Consider the following 20,399-nt stretch of genomic DNA (forward strand, 5'->3'; position numbering starts at 1 on the left):
CCAGCTGTGCGGAAGACTGGAGTTTTATTATTACTCAAATCAGTTGTCCCGAGCATTTGGGGATCGGAGTTTTTACCAATAGTTTGGCTGGTGGGGGCTTAGGAAGTGGGGAGTGCTGATTGGTCAGGTTGGAGATGGACTCGCAAGGGGTCGGAAGTGAGGTTTTCTTAATGTCTTCTGTTCCTGGGTAAGATGGCAAAATTGGATGGGCCAGATTACTGGTCTGAGTGGTGTCAGTTGATCCATCAAGTGCAGAGTCTGCAGAATATCTCAAGCACTGATCTCAGGGCTTACAATAGTGACGTCACCCCCAGGAGCAATTTGGGGAGGTTCAGACTCTTGGAGCCAGAGGCTGCATGACCCCTAAACTGTAATTTCTAAACTTGTAGCTAATGTACTAGTCCTGCAAAGGCAGACTGGTCCCCAGGCAAGAAGTGGGTCTTTTCGGAAAGGGCTGTTATCAGTTTTGTTTCAGAGTCAAACCATGAACTGAATTCCTTCCCAAAGTTAGTTCAGTCTACACCCGGGAATGAACAAGGACAGCTTAACGGTTAGAAGCAAGATAGAGTCGGTTAGGTCTGATTTATTTCACTGTCATAATTTCCTCAGTGATAATTTTGCAAAGGCAGTTTCACTTTGGGATGCCGAGGCGGGCAGATCACTTGAACTCAGAATTTCGAAACCAGCCTGGCCAACATGGCGAAACCCCGTCTCTACTAAACATACAAAAATTAGCTGGATGTGGTGGCAGGCACCTGTGATTCCAGCCACTTGGGAAGCTGAGGTGGGAGGAGCCAGACCTTGCCTCAAAAAAAAGAAAAAGAAGAAGAAACCTAATGGGCCAGAGAGGCATGTTAGTTTTGTCAAGAATCGAGGACAATCCACCAATCACAGAAGAGTTTTTGGAAGAAAACGTTCTGTTTGTTTTAATTTGCTCTTTTCACCACCCTTTGATGATTAAATAGTTTGGGAAATGGTGAATGAAATTACTAAACCTGAAACACACACACTGAGGAAAGCTGAGTCTGTGATTAAAGCACACCAAAGAAACCAAACAAAAGGCTTGGTGTAAGGCAGCTGTGGTGAGGAAACCTAGTAAGCTGTTACTTTAATAGTTGGTTTCAGGCCGGGGACGGTGGCTCACGCCAGTAATCCCAGCACTTTGGGAGGCCGAGGTGGTGGATCACCTGAGGTCAGAAGCTCGAGACCAGCCTGGCCAACATGGTGAAACCCCATCTGTATTAAAAACACCAATATTATCTGGGCGTGGTGGTGGGAGCCTATAATCCCAGCTTCCTCGGGAGGCTGAGGGCAGGAGAATCGCTTAAACCCGGGAGGCGGAGGTTGCAGTGAGCCGAGATGGCGCCACTGAACTCCAGCCTGGGCAACAGAGCGAGACTCCATCTCAAAAAAAAGGCTTGGTTTCAGATTATTATGTTTGCGAAAAAGCCTTTGTTCATTCTTTGCTCTCTGATCTCTTATGCATACTTCCGTCTTATAATTTAGCCCACTGTATCCTAATTTTTGGCCTGCATCTCCCTTGAGAAGAGGGACCTCCATTTACTCAACTTAGAGAATAGGGACTAAGCCCGGTGTAGTGGCGCAGGCCTGTAGTTCCAGCTACTACAGGAAGGCTGAGGCTGAAGGATTACTTGATGTAGGAAGTTCGAGGTTGCAATGAGCCGAGATCACACCACCGCACTCCAGCGACAGAGAGAGACCCTGTCTCTAAAAAAATAAAATAAAGCCTAGCACACCGTTCAATTAACAGTTGTAGGGTAAATGCGCAAATAAATGAATGGAGTGAAGCAGAAGAATATGGAAATTCAGACCGCAGAGTTCCGGAACAAAAGAGCCCAGTAGATGGAATAATAATGGAGGAGAACCCAGTTCTCCTAGCTCCAGGTATCCCCGCGCCTGGCAAAACACCATCACTGGCTGGCGTTCACTAAATGTTGACTTCACATGTTAGGGAGATAAGAGAGTGGAAGAAAAAAAAAATCCAGGGTCACAGTTCTTCCTGCCACCTGCTCGGCCGAATGCAGAACTGAAAGTATTGAGCGCCGAAGCTGTCACAATTGAGGGAGATGGTCCGCAGCCAGGTAGCTGATTTCCTCTTTCCGAGCTTTCTAGCTTTCCCTACTCCCGGAGAGGTGGCGTCACGTGACTCAAACAAATATGGCACTTAATTATCATCTTCCCTGCCTTGAGCCAATAGGAGTGGGGCTTTCAGACTTTGTCACCACCCCCACCACCGCGGTTCGGATGGGTTCTGTCACCTGACTCGGCTCAAACATGGCTGCGCTGAGAGCTCTCTTGCTTTGGGCGCCGGGAGCAGGTGAGTGTAAGACACCCCTGAGAAGGAGGGGCCCCTCTCCACGACCCCCGCAGGGAGCGTCCCTGCAGCCCACCCCCGCACTGCTTTCCACTTATGACACAGATTTGTCTCCTGATCGTCAATCCTCTGCCTTAACAGAGGGCTCAAACTAGAGAGGTTCCTGCTGAATTTCTCATCTTTGAGGAGGCGACCACCTGGGGATTTGGAGTGACTGGACATAAAGTTCAGTAGGGAATACGGGCGTAGAGTTGTGGGTCTGCGCCCGGGGCACATATGACTATTAATATTATTAAATATAGGAATCTGCGTAAAGAGATGGCATCCGCCCCTTGGAGAAAGTGTTTTCAAAAAGTAACGTGGGAAATTAAACTTAAAACGATACTTAGGCAAGTAAGTCCCGCCTTTCCCAGCCGGACCAGTAGTTGCTGCTTTGTCTTAATACAGCGCCTTCTGTTTCTTCTCACTGGCGTGTGTTGTTTCTAGGAGGTACTCCGCGAATGAGAACATTGAGAATGTGTTCGGCATAACTCATTTCTTTGTATCTCCCTGCACTCCGTGCTGGGAAAATGAATCATCCATTTGGAAAAGAGGAAGCTGCTTCGCAGAAGCAGCTTTTTGGATTTTTCTGTGAATGCCTGCGGAGGGGAGAATGGGAGCTGGCACAGGCATGTGTACCTCAGCTACAGGAGGGACAAGGGGATATCCCAAAGAGGGTGGAAGACATACTTCAGGCATTGGTGGTGTGTCCAAATCTGCTGAGGTAAGAGATCTTTTTTCCTACCACACAGTCCCAGGGTGAGAGACACGTGGTTCAATATCTGGGCATTGGTCAATGTGCCCCCACTCAACTACCCTCTGAAGAATAAGCAGAGACACAGTGTATTTCATGTACTCTGAAATTTTACGTCTATAGTATACAGCCATTACTTAGTCAATATTGGCTTTAGATTATCATCTGCAACCGAATGTAAGCCTGGCCGCCAAAGTGTGCCTGAAACTGCCATTTCTTGTTTATCTTCGTTAATATAGATGGTGGAACTGCAATGGAAAGTATTTTATTTGCCTCCAAAAAAGCAAACCCTGCTCTCTTCTTGCTTATGAGATTGAAGATATCGTTGTCGCTTTACTTAAAACTTTTTATTTCGAAATAATTATAGTCTCACAAGAAGCTGCAGAAATAACAGAGTCCAGTGTATCCTTTTCCCCATTTCCCCCAATTGCGACATCTCATACAGCTGTAGTACAATATCAAAACCATGAAATTGGCATTGGTACATTACTGTTAATGACACTACGTACTTTATTTGGTTTTCAGCATTTTCTTAACCTGCCTTCATTTTTTCATTTGTAGTTTTCTGCAGTTTTATCCATATATAGATTCGTGTAATTTCACTGTAGTAAGGATCAGAACTGTTCCATCACCACAAAAGAACTCCCTCACTCCTTGGTGCTACCTCTTTGTATTTATACAACAACCCCTCCTTATTCCCTGGCAACCACAGTTCTCCATCCTAGATTTTCAGTGAAGTTCCTCCTGGTGATGCTAGTAACCTCTGGTGATACAGGATTCAAATGTACTGTTTTAAGTCTTTCCTTGGGTTTTCCTTCCTTTGACTGTTATGCTATACTGTTTACATATTGTATTAGCACATATACAATGGAGAAACTTAAGTGATCCCTTCTTTTTCTTTTTCTCCTTTAATTTGAGATCTAGTCAGTTATCGTCTAAATTCCTAACTTCAGAGAAAGGCTTATGAATTCCTAAAGTCCTGTTTTTAGCATATAGTTAAAAATAAATTTGTATGAAATTCCTTTTTTAAGACTATCTGATTCACTTTCTGTATTAAAAAAATATGCTTTAGATAGTATTAACTATTATGGTTTTCTCTGTAATATTGTTTTGTTTTAAACTAAGATAGGGAGGTGGAGGTGAGATTAAGGCTTTTTATGAAAGCTGCTAGCTCTGTTCTGTTTCTAATTTTTTTGTTTGTTTTTTTGTTTTGGAGACAGAGTCTTGCTCTGTCGCCCAGGCTGTAGTGCAGTGGCATAATCTAGGCTCACTGTAACCTCCCCCTCCCGGGTTCAAGTGATTCTCCTGCCTCAACCTCCTGAGTAGGTGGGAGTACAGGCGCCTGCCACCACACTTGGCTAATTTTTGCATTTTTAGTAGAGATGGGGTTTCATCATGTTGGCCAGGCTGGTCTTGAACTCATGACCACAGGTGATCCCCCACCTTAGCCTCCCAAAGTGCTGAGATTACTGGTGTGAGCCACCTTGCCCGGCCTGGTTCCAATGTTTTATTGAACTGTCATATACATTTAAAAATATCTCATTAGGGCAATGTCTTGCCTGTTCAGGTTTAAAACAGAATGAGCAATAAACTCTGTCTTGGATGACAAAAGATGAAAGATCAGTAGAAACTCTTTTTTACAAGTCTTTCTTTACACCTTTTTCAGATGTGGGCAGGACATCAACCCTCAAAGGTTAGCCTGGGTCTGGCTTCTTGTACTGGAGAAATGGTTGGCCCGGGAAAAGGTAAGTAGGTTTATATTAAATTTTCCCCCGAGGCCAGGACTGAGAAGAACTTGAAAGTAGTTGTGGGATTTCCCTTCTGTCTGTTACTTCCTTTATGTTTAAATTCATCATACTCATTCTCAGAGAATGGCTTAAATTTTTATTGCTGTCTCCTTACCTAAATTCATTCATTAATGCACTAACATACATTGGCATATAGTACAGTTTGTTAAATACCACTATGAGTCTTATGTCTAAAGAGAACTTTTGGAAACTCAGTGAAAGTAACAAAATAGCAAATAAAATATGAATCTGTAACATTTGGATCTATTCAACATTTAAGTAATAGAGAATGTGCTGAGCTGAAACTTGGTTTTTCTTCCAAAAATCCTATTTTAACTAGCCTAATTCCATGACATCTCATAGAATCAAATTCCATTAATTTGTAGTTTACTAATTCACATGAATTGAACAGAAAATTACCAAATATAAAAACAAGTAAGCAAATTAATATTGAAAAAAACTTGTAAGGAATTACTTTTTTTAAAGATAAACTTCCATTAAAAGCCCTTTTAGAAGTATGTGTTAATTATCAGAAATTGATATCTATAAAAGAATTTCTCTGAGACATTTTCATATTGAACCTCAGACTTTGAGATTTAAGTAAAGAACCTCTAACTTAGAAATGACTGGCCCAAGGACACACTGTAAAGTTATTTGATAGAACTGGTGCTGAAGCCAAGATCTTCTGACCTCAATCCTCTGCGTTTTCCACCTTAACACTACTTTTTTAGCCCAGAGGGACTTAAAACTAAGAAACCACAAATTCTACTTTTAAAATGTCTATCATTTTGCCAGTTTTTAAAATTTTTGCTCCTCTTGGTCACCAGAATTAATTTTGTCTTTAGTTACACGTTTGCGTGACATTTGTCGTTCTTCACATAGCTGTCAAAAAGTAACAGAAATTGCTAATCTGAATGTATCTCTTATCCAGGATTTAGCCAGCTGTTTAGGAAAGAAAAATGACAGAAAGACTAGTAGGAGGGAGAAGAAAGAAAAACAAGATTGAAAAATAATGAAACCCAGCATAATTAAGAGTTGGCTATGGTTTCAGATTTAAAAGAGAAAACTTGAGCTAAAATAGTAACACCATAGTTACAATAGTATCTTTAAAGAGAAAAAGAATTATTGTTACTGATTAAGGATGTCTCTAGTACAAACATGGAATATTAACTTTCACCTCGGTAGAGGCTATTTGCTTACTTTATGTGTGAATGGTTGCTTATTTTCTAGACAGTTGCTCAACTATGTCAGGAGATGGAGTCTACTTCCCGTTCTCATTTTTCCCAGGTTCACAGATAGATTATATGGTCTTCAAAGCTTCAATGACTTGCTTATTTAAACAGTTGTGGGACTATTTTAGTTCCTCATAGAATTTTAAAACTATATAAGGCCCATGGTGTCCAGTGAATTCTTGGGGTAGTTTTCCAAGTCCAGTCATTATCCTGAAGGTGCCTTCATCATCTAGGAATTTACTGGCTGCCTGTCCTTTCCCAGGCTCCCACCTTTTGCCAAAAGCTTCCCTTTTAATTATTAGGTGAAATACTAATTCTATTTTCCCTTTCCTCCATTCATTTTTGCCTTCTGCCTTTTAATCTTGCAGGGATTTATCTCTACATGTGTAAGCATTTATACAAAGATTTAGCTGCAGAAATGTTCACATCTATGCTACTTCTATTAGAGGAAAACTGGAAACAGCTTCCATGTCCACAGTATAGGACAGGTTAATAAATGGAAGTATATCTATATGTAAAATACTATACCACTATTCAAAAGTATTTGGCAAATGAGTTTTCACTAACATAGAGTGCTCATGGTCTGCTGTATAGGAAAAAAGGCAGTTTAGGAAAAAGTACATTTGGTATACATGCATAGAGATGTGCATAGCAGGCCGGGCGCGGTGGCTCACGCCTGTAATCCCAGCGCTTTGGGAGGCCGAGGCGGGCGGATCACAAGGTCAGGAGATCGAGACCACGGTGAAACCCCGTCTCTACTGAAAATACAAAAAATTAGCGGGGCGCGGTTGTGGGCGCCTGTAGTCCCAGCTACTCGGGAGGCTGAGGCAGGAGAATGGCGTGAACCCGGGAGGCGGAGCTTGCAGTGAGCCGAGATAGCGCCACTGCACTCCAGCCTGGGCGACAGAGCGAGACTCCGTCTCAAAAAAAAAAAAAGAGATGTGCATAGCAAATGATCTGAATGAATGGCCTTAGACCACAGTTTTAATAATTGTTCTCGCCGGGCGCGGTGGCTCAAGCCTGTAATCCCAGCACTTTGGGAGGCCGAGATGGGCGGATCACAAGGTCAGGAGATCGAGACCATCCTGGCTAACCTCGTGAAACCCCGTCTCTACTAAAAAATACAAAAAACTAGTCGGGCGAGGTGGCGGGCGCCTGTAGTCCCAGCTACTGGGGAGGCTGAGGCAGGAGAATGGCGTGAACCCGGGAGGCGGAGCTTGCAGTGAGCTGAGATCCGGCCACTGTACTCCAGCCTGGGCGACAGAGCAAGACTCCTTCTCAAAAAAAAAATAATAATAATAATAATTGTTCTCCTTCAGTGAGAATATATATAACATATATTTCATATGAAATATATATTTTTATATATATTATTCATATATATGTTATATATTTTTCATATGTGTTACATATTTCATATATAATACATGTTATATATCATATTTCATATATGTTATATGTAAATTTCATGTCATATATTTCATATGTAACTAAATATACAAATTAAATTTATAAAATTACAAAATTAAATATACAAATAAGCAAACTAACATATATGTTATATATATTATATTGCACTCTAAAATATAACATATATTATATATATCTCTAAGATAAAACACTTTATCTTAGAGAAATAGCAGAAATAAGACTAACTGGACATATATATGTTCTATAGATATATAACATATTTTAGTTTACTTATTTGTATATTTAATTTTTCTACATTGAACATGCCTTGCTCTTACAGTAAGAAAATCTTGCTTAGAAATGCTGAGCAAATTCTTGCCTCTTTTAAGAAGATAAATGTTAGTCAGTTATGATCCTGAATATGTTTAAAGTAGTTTCAGCAGTAAAATAGGTATGAAATACTCAGTCTTTAGGATTCTAAATAAAATCTTAGCCAGACTATTAAGGGTCTGCTGTCCTAGACATCTTATCTATTCTTTTCTGTTAGTCTTTAGAAGCACTAATCCTCAGCTTCCCAGCATGAATTTTATCCACCAGCTTCCAATCACAGGCATTATATAAGCTTTCACATGGCCTTGATGCACATATTAGGGAAGTACATGGTTAGAAGAAATAAGATTTGGACCAAGAACATATTAGATCGTGTTAGCCTCTGATGTGATGAATGGTACATGAATGGAGATAGTTAGGTCTTGTACTCTAAACTCTCCTCACGCACGTACACACACACACCTGCAGGTGTACACACACACACACCCCTGCAGGTGTTCCTTGCCTTCCAATAAAACTCATCTTTGGGAAGCTTTAACCAGAAGCAAGATTGACAGATGTCTCATATTTAAGGTAGTGTTTCTCAGGATGAGTCTCAGACTCTTGTTATTTTTATTTGTGTCTGGAAAAGGGGAGACTCCAATTTGAGTGTTAGGGACCAAGTGAAGGTAAGTTATTGTGAAACGAGCAGGCGCAGGAAGAGTCAGAGCCTTTCTCTCTATACATTAGACCTCTCTGATGGCACGTCTCATTAACACTGGGATCACCTTTACCTTTTCGTTTGAAAAAACTGGGAAAAATGCTTCCTAATCATTTTACCTCTAGTAAAGATTATTTGTAAAAAATTTATAAATATGTGCCACAGTTTTGTTTGATTTGGAAATTAAATGTGTTAAGAATAAAATATGGCACACAGTACCTGCGAGGTACTGGCATATAGTGACTGGTCAATAAACATCGGATTTCTCCCCCTTTACTGTTCTTCTTTCACTGCTATGCAAAGGATAGTGAATGACAAAAACAGGGGTTTGGACCAAAAGAGGATCATGTGGGCCATACCCTCCCAGGCTTACCCACAACTGGGTGTTTTGAACACAGCAAGAGAGATCCTTGGGGAAAGACCTCAAGTGACAAAAAAGGGTGAATGAAATGAACAAACCTTGGAACTTAAGGCTGATCAGTGTAGGCTTTAAGTATGTTTTTAAGAGAGGTGTATGTCCAAGTTTAGCTATTTTTATTTATAAAGAATAGTATCTGTGCCGGGCATGGTGGCTCACACCTGTAATCCCAGCACTTTGGAAGGCCGAGGCAGGCAGATCACAAGGTCAGGAGATCAAGACCATCGTGGCTAACACGGTGAAACCCCATCTCTACTAAAAATACACAAAATTAGCCAGGTGTGTTGGCATGCGCCTGTGGTCCCAACTACTCCGGAGCCTGAGGCAGGCAAATTGCTTGAACCCAGGAGGCGGAGGTTGCAGTGAGCCAAGATCACACTCCAGCCTGGGTGACAGAGCAAGACTCTATCTCAAAAAAAAAAAAAAAAAAGAACAATATCTGAAAACATATCCAGGACTGTTGTGTTTAAAAATACTTTATCTTAGAGAGGCCAGGCATGGTGGCTTACATCTGTAATCCCAGCACTTTGGGAGGCCTAAGTGAGTGGATCACTTGAGGTCAGGAGTTCCAGACCAGCTTGGCCAACATGGTGACACCCTGTCTCTACTAAAAATATAAAAATTAGCTGGACGTGGTGGTACACACCTGTAATCCCAGCTACTTGGGAGACTGAGGCATGAAAATTGCTTGAACCTGGGAGGTGGAGGTTTCAGTAAGCTAAAATCATGCCACGGTACTCCAGCCTGGGCAACAGAGCAAGACTCTGTCTCAAAAAAAAGAAGTGCTTTATCTTAGAGAAATAGTAGAAATAAGACTAACTGGATAACTGGACAGAAATATTTAACTAAATTTGTTAACTAAAACATGTATCTCATCTCTATGCTTCCTTCTTATGATTCTTCTAGAAGTTACTCCCAGTTGTTTTCCGGAGAAAGCTTGAGTTTCTTTTATTGTCAGAAGACCTCCAAGGTGACATTCCAGAGAACATCCTCGAGGTGAGAGAGGGCCCTGGTGCCATCCACCCAGGGTTGACAGTCACTCAAGCAGCTTAGCTTCCAGGGATCCAGAAGAGACAGGTCTCCAAGATGTTGCCTATACTTTGTTCTCAGGCAAGGCAACACTGAAGCTCCTTTGAGGAGAGTTTAGAGTTAGGGTAAACTTATATGATTTTAGAATTTTTGAGGTGGTTGTCCAGAAGTACCAAGTATAACTGGGAATTAAAGATTTATTAATAGATAGCAGGAAATATGGAGGGGACAAGGAACTAGTATTCATTGACTATCTTTTCTATAACAGGTTCACTGAATGTGTTAGAGTTAATTCTCATCACAACCTTCTGGGGGTAGATTCACACCAAGTCTTAGTTATATCATTATAACATGTATCAGTTACTACTTTAGTGCCTGAGATATGCTCTGAGGCCCAATACTTATTTTCTTAATGACCCTGCCACCAGTTAATTAAAGACATAGTTACAGTAGGATTTAAGAGAGGGACTTTCACTTGTATTAGGTAAAGGACTCATGGTCTTGCAGTCCATCTCTGAGGCAGTGAGTGAAGAGGCATCATTGAGCACCATCTACAGGCATGGTGCTCAAGTGTGGGAAATAACCTACTTCTCACCCCCTTCTCTCCCTGTACCTTCACCCTGCAAACAGAGGACAGGCTCGAGAGGTTCTTGCTTTTAGGTGACTGAGGAAGGAGGACTAAAACATACACTATCATGTATTAAATCATATGGTACTAATTTTAAGTACATCGAAGCTATATGGGTTGGAAGTATTGGAGAAGGTTTTATGGAAGGATAAAGAATGGACTGAAAGCATGGCTAGGATTTAGATCAAGGGTTAAAAACTGACGTTCTTTTAAAAATTGAATGTAAATGCCTTTAGATGGGCATAATATCTTACCTGATCTGTGAGTTGGCAGACCTTGATTCACATCACCAGTACACATTTTGGAGACAGTGAGGTGGGACTAGCTTGAGCATGGAGGCCCTGGGCAATTGAGTTCATCTCTCCCAGCCTCCAACTCATTTATAAAATAGGAGTAAAAGTAGTATCTTCCTCTGAAGACTATTAATTTGATTTTTCTGTGTAAAGGGCCTTAGAATAGTGTCTAACACATAGTAACTACTATATAAGTATTTGCTACTGCTACTATTATATAAGTAAACTGAAAAAGAGGAAAGCATGAAGGCACACAAGTGATACCATTCCAGGCATGCCCACCACCCATCCCTCTCTTCATCCTCTATTTAGGAGCTGTATGAGACCTTAACACAGGGTGCAGTAGGCCCCATGCCTGATGGAAATCCAAGGAGGGAGAGCTGTACTCCTCGTCTCAGCTCCGAAGCTATCTCTGTGCTCTGGGATCTCCTGAGGCAGTCTCCCCAGCCAGCACAGGCCCTGCTGGAGCTCCTGCTTGGGGAGGATGACGGCACTGGCTTCTGTCACTGGCCTCTGCAGAATGCACTGGTGGACCTCATTCGAAAGGCATTGAGGGCTTTGCAGGGCCCTGATTCAGTGCCCCCTGGGGTAGTCGATGCCATCTATGGAGCTCTGCGTACTCTGCGTTGCCCTGCAGAACCACTTGGGGTTGAGTTGCGTCTCCTGTGTGAGGAACTACTAGAGGCCTGCAGGACTGAGGGGAGTCCCCTGCGGGAGGAGCGGCTGCTCAGCTGCCTGCTGCACAAGGCCAGCCGGGGCCTGGTGTCCCTGTATGGCCATACCTATGCAGAGAAGGTCACAGAAAAGCCACTGAGGGCTACAGCCTGGGGAAAAGGTGTGTTCCCTTTGCTGCTGTTCCTTTAGTTTCAGTAATTCCAGTATGCCCAGCTTTGCTGGAGGCTCTAGACTGGTGCCTTCCATGTGGCTCAGGACATCCAATGGGGGAGGCTAAGCAAAAATGGGTACGATGCTCTTTTGTAAAAGTACAGGCCTGGCATGGTGGCTCGGGCCTGTAATCCTAGTACTTTGGGAGGCCAAGGCAAGGAGGATCACGTGAGGCTAGGAGTTCAAGAAAAGCCTCTGCAACATAGTGAGTTCCCATCTCTACAAAAAAATTTTAGAAATTAGCTAGGCATGGTGGCCCACACCTGTGGTCTAAGCTACTCAGGAGGCTGAGGCAGGAAGATCACTGAGCCCAGGAAGTCGAGGCTGCGGTGAGCCGTGTTTGCACCACTGTATTCTAGCCTGCATGACAGAGTGAGACCCGATCTAAATAAATAAATAAATAAAGTACAGGTTTTCTAGTGTAAGATGGAGGTGTTGGGAGGAAAAAAATAAAGTAATAGCAATAGCAGGAAAGAGCTTTTCAGAAGCTCTCAAGAGAAGTAAAGATTCTTTTTTTTTTTTTTTTTTTTTTGAGGCGGAGTCTCGCTCTGTCGCCCAGGCTGGAGTGCAGTGGCGCGATCTCGGCTCACTGCAAGTTCCGCCTCCCGGGTTCCCGCCATTCTCCTGCCTCAGCCTACCGAGTAGCTGGGACTACAGGCGCCGCCACCACGCCCGGCTAATTTTTTTGTATTTTTAGTGGAGACGGGGTTTCATTGTGTTAGCCAGGATGGTCTCGATCTCCTGACCTCGTGATCCGCCCGTCTCGGCCTCCCAAAGTGCTGGGATTACAGGCTTGAGCCACCGCGCCCTGCCGAGAAGTAAAGATTCTTTAAGATAAAGTATGGAAAACCCAGCCTGTTCTTAAAAGAGCAAACTCTCACATCACTTGGTTGTTCAAATGGGCTCTAGCTTAGAAAAGAAGAGCTCTTGGTTTCCTGATAACCGTCTTATTTGATATTCAGTCTCACCAGATCATCTAGATCCTGAGCGGGCAATGCTAGCCCTGTTCTCCAATCCCAACCCAGCCCAGGCTTGGAAAGTGGCCTATTTCTACTGCCTGAGCAACAACAAACACTTCCTCGAGCAGATTCTGGTAAGTCAAGCTTAATTGTTCATCACAGAGGTACCCAGGGGTTCTCCCCAGACTTTTTCGTTCCTCATTTCTCTCCCACTCATTTGGCCAACATAAAGCAGTCTAATTAGTGTTGAGTCATTTGGTTTTGTCCCTCCCACAGCCCCATGGGAAAGGAGACTCTGAGAATCAGTACCATTCATACTTACAGTTGCAGTCACTTTATGTCAGTCCTTTGGCAGAAACTAAAATGTATATGTGTGTGCTTTCTGGAGGATGCAAGAAAGAAAAGGCAGTGGCAACAATATGTTGCCTAGCTGACAGGAGAATTTAATTACTTTAATCTTTTCTTTCCATATTGCAACTGAGCTTCAGTTTAATTCAGCAGATACTTATTAATCTCATCCTGTGTGCCATGTACTGTAATAGGAGCTGGAGTTACAACAGAAGTCAGTCTCTGCCTTCAAGGAACTCACAGTCTAGTGTTTTCATAAACATTTATCTTACTCAATTCACCACTTCTGTTTTTTTTGTTTTTGAGACAGAGTTTCCCTCTTCTCACCCAGGCTGGAGTGGAGTGGTGCAATCTCGACTCATTGCAACCTCTGCCTCCTGGGTTCAAGTGATTCTCCTGCCTCAACCTCCTGAGTATCTGCGATTACAGGCCTGTGCCACCATGCCGGCTAATTTTCTATTTTTAGTAGAGATGAGGTTTCACCATGTTGGCCAGGCTGGTCTCGAACTCCTGACCTCAAGTGATCCACCTGCTTTGGCCTCCCAAAGTGCTGGGATTACAGGCATGAGCCACTGCGCCCAGCCAACCACTCCTGTTATTGTCAGAAATCTCCCTGCTGTACTAAAATACTTCTTTCTCTAATGAGCAGTAAGCTGGAACCCATTCTGTCTCATCCACATAGCTGCCCATAACAGCTTTCTTTGACTTACAGGTAACAGCACTAACATTGTTGAAAGAAGAAGACTTCCCAAATCTTGGCTGCCTACTTGATAGAGAATTCAGGCCCCTTAGTTGCCTGCTTGTGCTCCTGGGCTGGACACACTGCCAGAGCCTAGAGTCAGCCAAGAGTCTGCTCCAGACCCTGCACAGGACCCAGGTAACTCTCACTCAGCACCCCAGGCTGCTCTGGAAGTGAGAACCTTGGGGCTTTGGGCTTGGGCCAATGCAGAGCCCTAAAGTCAGTCATAATCCCTAACCCCAGGTGCCTGAGTCAGCATCTCTTTCTTCTCCTATATCAACATAGGACCCAGGCTGTGATGAGCTCCTCAGGGATGCCTGTGATGGGTTGTGGGCTCACCTGGAAGTCCTGGAGTGGTGCATACAGCAGAGCAGGTATGGCCCTGTGCAGGCATCCCCTGCCCACCACAGGGCACAGCTGACCCTGTACTCTGCATGTGTGGTCGTTTCAAGGCATTTTCCACATAAAGGGTTTTGAGTTGGCAATGTTGACTAGCTACTAATAATTGTTCCAGCTGTTAAACCAAGAATGAAACACAAGTAATTATTACCTTTACCATGACCATCAGGTCATAACTAGAGGATAATTTTAGGATGACAATAATAAAAACAACAATAGCTCACATTTCCAGTGCACTTACCATAAGCCAGGCATTGCTCTAAGCCCTTTACATGGATGGTTTCAATTATGCCTCACAGTAATCCGATGGGTAGATACCAATATTATATTCATTATAAAAGTCGGGCAACTGAAGCCCATACGTATAAAATAACTTGTCCAAAATCACACAGCTCATAATGTCATCCACATTCTTAGTCTTTTGTTATCCAGGATCACACTTTTATTCAACGAATGCTTATTGAACTGTGCATGAGGCCCTGTGTTTCTCTGGTAACTTAGCCTGGACCTAGGTTTCTATCTTGTTCTTCACCCACTTCACCAGCACTTTCTGAAGTACAGTGGGCAGAGGGGGAAGTAGCAAGGGGCTCTTACTCAAAGTAAAGCCAGAGAAACTTGTGTTCATTTGAAGCTAGAGAGGGTGTAGAAATTAGAAAATTCAATCTGTAGGACCTTTCTAGACTCTACTGACCTGAAAGGTCCTTTCTAGGCCCTTTCTAGACAACTAGAGCTGGTTTGATAGATGTACCTCCCTGAGGGTAAATAAATGTTATGCTCCATCCCAAACCAACGAAAATTTAGTTTGTAGGAAAGTGAAACCTGTGGCGTTATGGTCCAGAGAGGAAAAGCGAGAGGGAATGGAGATTGATCTTTCTTCAGGCAATAATATAAACTGCCTCTCTTTCATCCTTCCAACTTTCCCATTCAGCAACCCCATACCAAAGAGAGATCTGTTGTGTCATTTACACGGTGGAGACAGCCACTCAGTGCTCTACACTCTCCATCACCTTACAAACCTTCCAGCCCTCAGGGAGGAAGATGTTCTCAAGCTCTTACAGAAAGTGCCAGCCAAGGACCCCCAGCAAGAGCCTGGTGAGTTGGAGTGGAATGACCTGGCCAGCATTTCCTCTTAGGACATTCCTGCACATTTCTTCCCGCATGAGATTTGTCCAGATGTGATTGCTGAGATCTTTCAAGAGGGTGGTGAGCAAGTCTCCTCTAAATGAGCACTGTTTGTCCTAATCAGATTATGAGATATAGGGCATTCCTCTTCTTTCTTGGTGAAGTGTAGGGAATCCTGTGAGCATGGTCCTGCATTCGTTGTCCTTGTGGAACCATCACAGGAGTACAGCCTCATTCCAGTGAAACAGAATTAGAAATTGCCCTCTGAATACACAGCATTGTCAGACAGTGTTTATGCAAATTCTTAGTGGGTGGCTTCATGTCTTATAAGCTTTCTGATAGCATATTTTGTGCCTTTTCTCCCATGTCCATTTCATACTCCATGTAACAGATCAGGAGGTTTAGAAGAAAGACTTGCCTGGGCCGAGCACAGTGGCTCACGCCTGTAATCCCAGCACTTTGGGAGGCTAAGGCTGGTGGATCACTTGAGGTCAGGAGTTCAAGACCAGCCTGGTGAACATGATGAAACCCTGTCTCTACCAAAAATATAAAAAATTAGCCAGGTGTGGTGGTGCACGCCTGTAATCCCAGCTACTCAGGAGTCTGAGGCAGGAGAATTGCTTGAACCAGGGAGGTGGAGGTTGCAGTAAGCCAAAATGGCGCCACTGCACTCCAGCCTGGGTGACAGAGGGAGACTCCATCCAAAAAAGAAAAAAGAAGAAGAAGAAGAAGAAGGACTTCTTGTCTGAAACAGGAACAAAGCCTTTTTTTAACCTAAGATCTTTGCTTAAATTCAAGACCCCATTAAGAAGCTCTCTCTTTTTCTTTAAGTTTTATCTTATTTCCCTCCTCTCTCAAATGAATTCTCACCATGGTTTTTTGTTCGTTTTTTTTTTTTTTTTTTTTTTTTTGAGACGGAGTCTCGCTCTGTAGCCCAGGCTGGAGTGCAGTGGCCGGATCTCAGCTCACTGCAAGCTCCGCCTCCCAGGTTCACGCCATTCTCCGGCCTCAGCCTCCCGAGTAGCTGGGACTACAGGCGCTGCCACCTCGCCCGGCTATTTTTTTTTTTTTGTATTTCTTAGTAGAGACGGGGTTTCACCGTGTTAGCCAGGATGGTCTTGATCTCCTGACCTCGTGATCCGCCCATCTCGGCCTCCCAAAGTGCTGGGATTACAGGCTTGAGCCACCGCGCCCGGCCTGTTCGTTTGTTTTTGAGAAAGGGTCTTGCTATGTTGCCCAGGCTAGTCTCGAACTCTTGGGCTCAAGTGATCTTCCTGTCTCAGCCTCCCCAGTAGGTGGGACTACAGGCACTTGTCACTACACCCCACATAATTTTACCCTATTTTAAATTGACTAATAATAATTGTATCTATTTTGGGAATATATATTGATGCATGTATACATTGTGGAATGTATACATTTCTTTTTGTTCTTAAGAAATGTATCATTGTGTAGTCACAGTCTGCCACACAGGTCAGAGACACTTACCTTTGAGAGACACAAACTTTCTTATATGGCAGTTGAGGTTTCGCAGCCTGGATGTTGCTTTACTTTTTGAAAGGACCTACTGCTAATTGCAGAACCAGTGTTATTACATTCCCTGTTTTTTTTTTTTTTCTGGAAAGATAGGCAGCTTGCTTAGCAGATTTCCTATAGGAATAGGAACTCTGCTCCTACATGTAAGTATACAGGCCTTCCAAAGAAATGCAATATTTTAAATCTGATCCCTGGACCCACGGGGCACACTTGGAAAAGGCAAAAAAGGGCAATAATAAGGCTGCAACTAGGGTGAGGCAAGAGAGACCTTTAAGGTGCAAATTTTAAGGAGGCACTCACTGTCAGGTGTAAGACCTGGCCCTGGGCAATAATGCCATGTAGAAGTCATGAGATATGTAGAAGAGAGGTGAGTGGGGGAAAGGAAGTGCAGGAAACTGAAAATTGATACTGACTAGAGGGAAAGCCCTAGAAGTGACACAGATCAGACCGACAGAAAGGAGAGAGGGTAAGAACCTACAAGTGGACCTGTAAGTACGGCATAGCATCTCTTTGCTTCACCCATATTTGCAGCCTGAATGAATTAACTCTCAAGTTCAGCCTGTTTCTCTCTATAATTCAGATGCAGTTGATGCTCCAGTCCCTGAGCACCTGAGCCAGTGTCAGAACCTGACACTCTACCAGGGCTTCTGTGCCATGAAGTATGCCATCTATGCACTCTGTGTAAACTCACACCAGCACTCCCAGTGCCAGGACTGCAAAGACAGCCTCTCTGAGGACCTGACCTCAGCTGCAGAGCCAGCGAATGACTCTCTTTCCTCCCCAGGTACGGCACTTCCCTCCATCTCTGACATAAGCTGGTAACAACCTATGCCAGTGCGAGCTTTGTGTGTTTACCCTCTTCCATCAAGATTGGGAGTGAGGTGATGGCCTTGGTTTTATTTTACCCAGAGATAGAGTTTCATCCATCTGTCAGCCTCTGAATCGAAGGGACATGGAAAAAGCAAGTGATTGCCTGTTTTAACAGAGTCTGATCTCCCAGTGTGGTGTTTTCCAAATGCTTTTTTTAAAAACTATATTTCACGGTAGGAATGGCATTTTACATCCTACTCCAGTTTGCACCTAGGTATATAATTTATGTGTTTACATATGTATGTGTATATACGTGATCTACAAACCAAGTTTTAAAAACAATGCTTACTTCACAGAGCACACTCCTGATTATTTTTGTTTCCTGTTTCATCTTTTTAAATGTAGCCTTCTAAGGTGATTTCATAGGTCATAGCCTACAGTGTGAAAAGTACCAACCTAATGGTCCTATCCTCTCATTTTTCTTAATAATTTACAATTCCTTAACTTGCCTTCTGTGACTAGTGGTCAGTTTTCCCTCTCTCCTAGCTTTGGAATAGACCTTTACCTCTTAGCATGGTCATTTTTGCCTATTAAGGATTTGTTAAGAGATCTAGGTAGGCATGATCATCTCTTTTTTTTTTTTTTTTTTTGGAACGGAGTCTCGCTCTGTCGCCCAGGCTGGAGTGCAGTGGTGTGATCTCGGCTCACTGCAAGCTCCGCCTCCCGGGTTCAAGCCATTCTCCTGCCTCAGCCTCCTGAGTAGGTAGCACTACAGGTGTCCACCACCACACCCGGCTAATTTTTTGTATTTTTAGTAGAGACGGGGTTTCACCATGTTAGCCAGGATGGTCTCGATGTCCTGACCTTGTGATCCAGCCGCCTCGGCCTCCCAAAGTGCTGGGATTACAGGTGTGAGCCACTGTGCCCAGCCCACCATGATCACCTTTAGTGTAAAAATAAGTGGAAATAGAATTGAGGAGTAAAGTGTCTGCATGTCACCTTCATTCCTGGAACTGAAATATGGAGTCCTTATCAGGGCTGAAGAACAATGTAATATTCACAAAGCAGATACAAAATAATGAGTTTTCAGTAAGCTGTACTTTTTTTTTTTTCCTTTGAGACAGAGTCTCGCTCTGTCACCCAGGCTGGAGTGCAGTGGCACGATCTCGGCTCACTGCAACCTCCGCCTCCTGGGTTCAAGGGATTCTCCTGCCTCAGCCTGTTGAGTAGCTGGAATTATAGGCTCCCACCACCATGCCTGGCTAATTTTTGTATTTTAGTAGAGACGGCGTTTCACCAGTTGGCCAGGCTAGTGTCAAACTCCTGACCTCAGGTGATCCGCCTGCCTCAGCCTCCCAAAGTGCTGGGATTACAGGCATGAGCCACTGCCCATGGCCAGCTGTACTTTTGAAATAGCAAAATCTTTCTGCAAATCATGACGAGACATCCTAAGAAGTCTCTCTTATTCTTCTCACTGTAACCTCAGTTCCCTTATAATTAAAAAATAAATAAATGAGCTAAAGTTGTGAGAATGTTTGACTCTGGGAGGTAATGTTTCTAATGTTTGCATTCTCTGTCTTCTCTTTCTCTGGCCTCGTCTCTTGTACATGTTTTTGTAGGTGCTGCAAATCTCTTCTCAACTTACCTGGCCAGGTGTCAACAGTATCTGTGCAGTATTCCTGACTCTTTGTGCCTGGAGCTTCTGGAAAACATCTTCTCATTGCTTCTCATCACCTCTGCTGATCTTCACCCAGAGCCTCACTTGCCTGAGGACTATGCTGAGGATGATGACATTGAGGGGAAGAGCCCCTCAGATTTGAGGTCCCCATCAGAGAGCCCTCAGCACATAGCACATCCAGAAAGGAAGTCAGAGCGGGGTTCCCTGGGAGTCCCAAAGACCCTTGCTTATACAATGCCAAGCTGTGTGAAGGCAGAGCCAAAAGACAGTTACCCAGGGCCTCATAGGCACAGCTTTGTGGACTTAAAACACTTTACTAGTGGTATCAGTGGATTTCTGGCTGATGAATTTGCAATAGGGGCCTTCCTCAGGCTTCTCCAAGAACAACTGGATGAGATCAGTAGCCGCATTCCCCCTGAGAAGCCAAAGCAAGAAGGTCAGAGCTGCTCAGGAAGCAGAGATGGACTGCAGAGTCGCCTGCATCGACTTTCCAAGGTTGTCTCTGAAGCCCAGTGGAGATACAAAGTGGTAACAAGCAACCATCATTCAGGTGAGAGGAGGGTGGAACTGGTGGAACCAGAAGGTGGGGAGGGAGAAAGATCATGGGAATATGGGAGAGAGCTAGAAGTACATGGAAGTCACCCCGTAACTCAGGGCATATCATCACCATGGCAACCAGTGTAGAACACTGGGTTATGCTCCGTGTCTCAGAGCCCAGTGCAAACCTTCCCCCACCTGTTATGCCAAGAGGGGGCCAAATCAAAGTTGATCACTCTCCTGTGTGTCCTATTGGGTTTGCTCTTTCAGAGGAGCAACCTTCCCGAAGATACCGGCCTGCCACACGGCACCCCAGTGTCCGCCGGGGTCGTCGGACAAGAAGGAGCCAGGCAGGTAATCTGAAGAGCTCATTCCCATGCATTAGGCAAGTGGTGTAATGCTACTTGTCTAATACTCTTTAAGAAACAGCA

General features: G+C 43.8%; 1 protein-coding gene across 5 annotated transcripts in view; it reads left to right on the forward strand.

Moving 5' to 3' along the window:
• The first annotated feature begins 2,237 nt into the window (after positions 1-2,237).
• LOC105472872 (zinc finger FYVE-type containing 26) overlaps positions 2,238-20,399 on the forward strand; it is a 68,032-nt gene continuing 49,870 nt past the window's right edge. For 4 of the 5 annotated variants that reach the window (XM_011726428.3, XM_011726429.3, XM_011726431.3 and 1 more), the window contains exons 1-12: positions 2,238-2,338; positions 2,822-3,098; positions 4,795-4,873; positions 9,912-10,001; positions 11,268-11,790; positions 12,803-12,933; positions 13,860-14,024; positions 14,172-14,260; positions 15,214-15,377; positions 17,524-17,727; positions 19,373-19,981; positions 20,239-20,322. In XM_011726428.3, coding sequence (XP_011724730.2) covers positions 2,905-3,098; positions 4,795-4,873; positions 9,912-10,001; positions 11,268-11,790; positions 12,803-12,933; positions 13,860-14,024; positions 14,172-14,260; positions 15,214-15,377; positions 17,524-17,727; positions 19,373-19,981; positions 20,239-20,322 — 2,332 coding nt within the window. In that variant the 5' untranslated portion in view covers positions 2,238-2,338; positions 2,822-2,904. The remainder of the gene's footprint in view (positions 2,339-2,821; positions 3,099-4,794; positions 4,874-9,911; positions 10,002-11,267; positions 11,791-12,802; positions 12,934-13,859; positions 14,025-14,171; positions 14,261-15,213; positions 15,378-17,523; positions 17,728-19,372; positions 19,982-20,238; positions 20,323-20,399) is intronic. The other variant, XM_011726430.3, reaches the window with a different exon arrangement.

This window comes from Macaca nemestrina, chromosome 7 (assembly GCF_043159975.1).
Source record: "Macaca nemestrina isolate mMacNem1 chromosome 7, mMacNem.hap1, whole genome shotgun sequence".
NCBI lineage: Eukaryota > Metazoa > Chordata > Mammalia > Primates > Cercopithecidae > Macaca > Macaca nemestrina.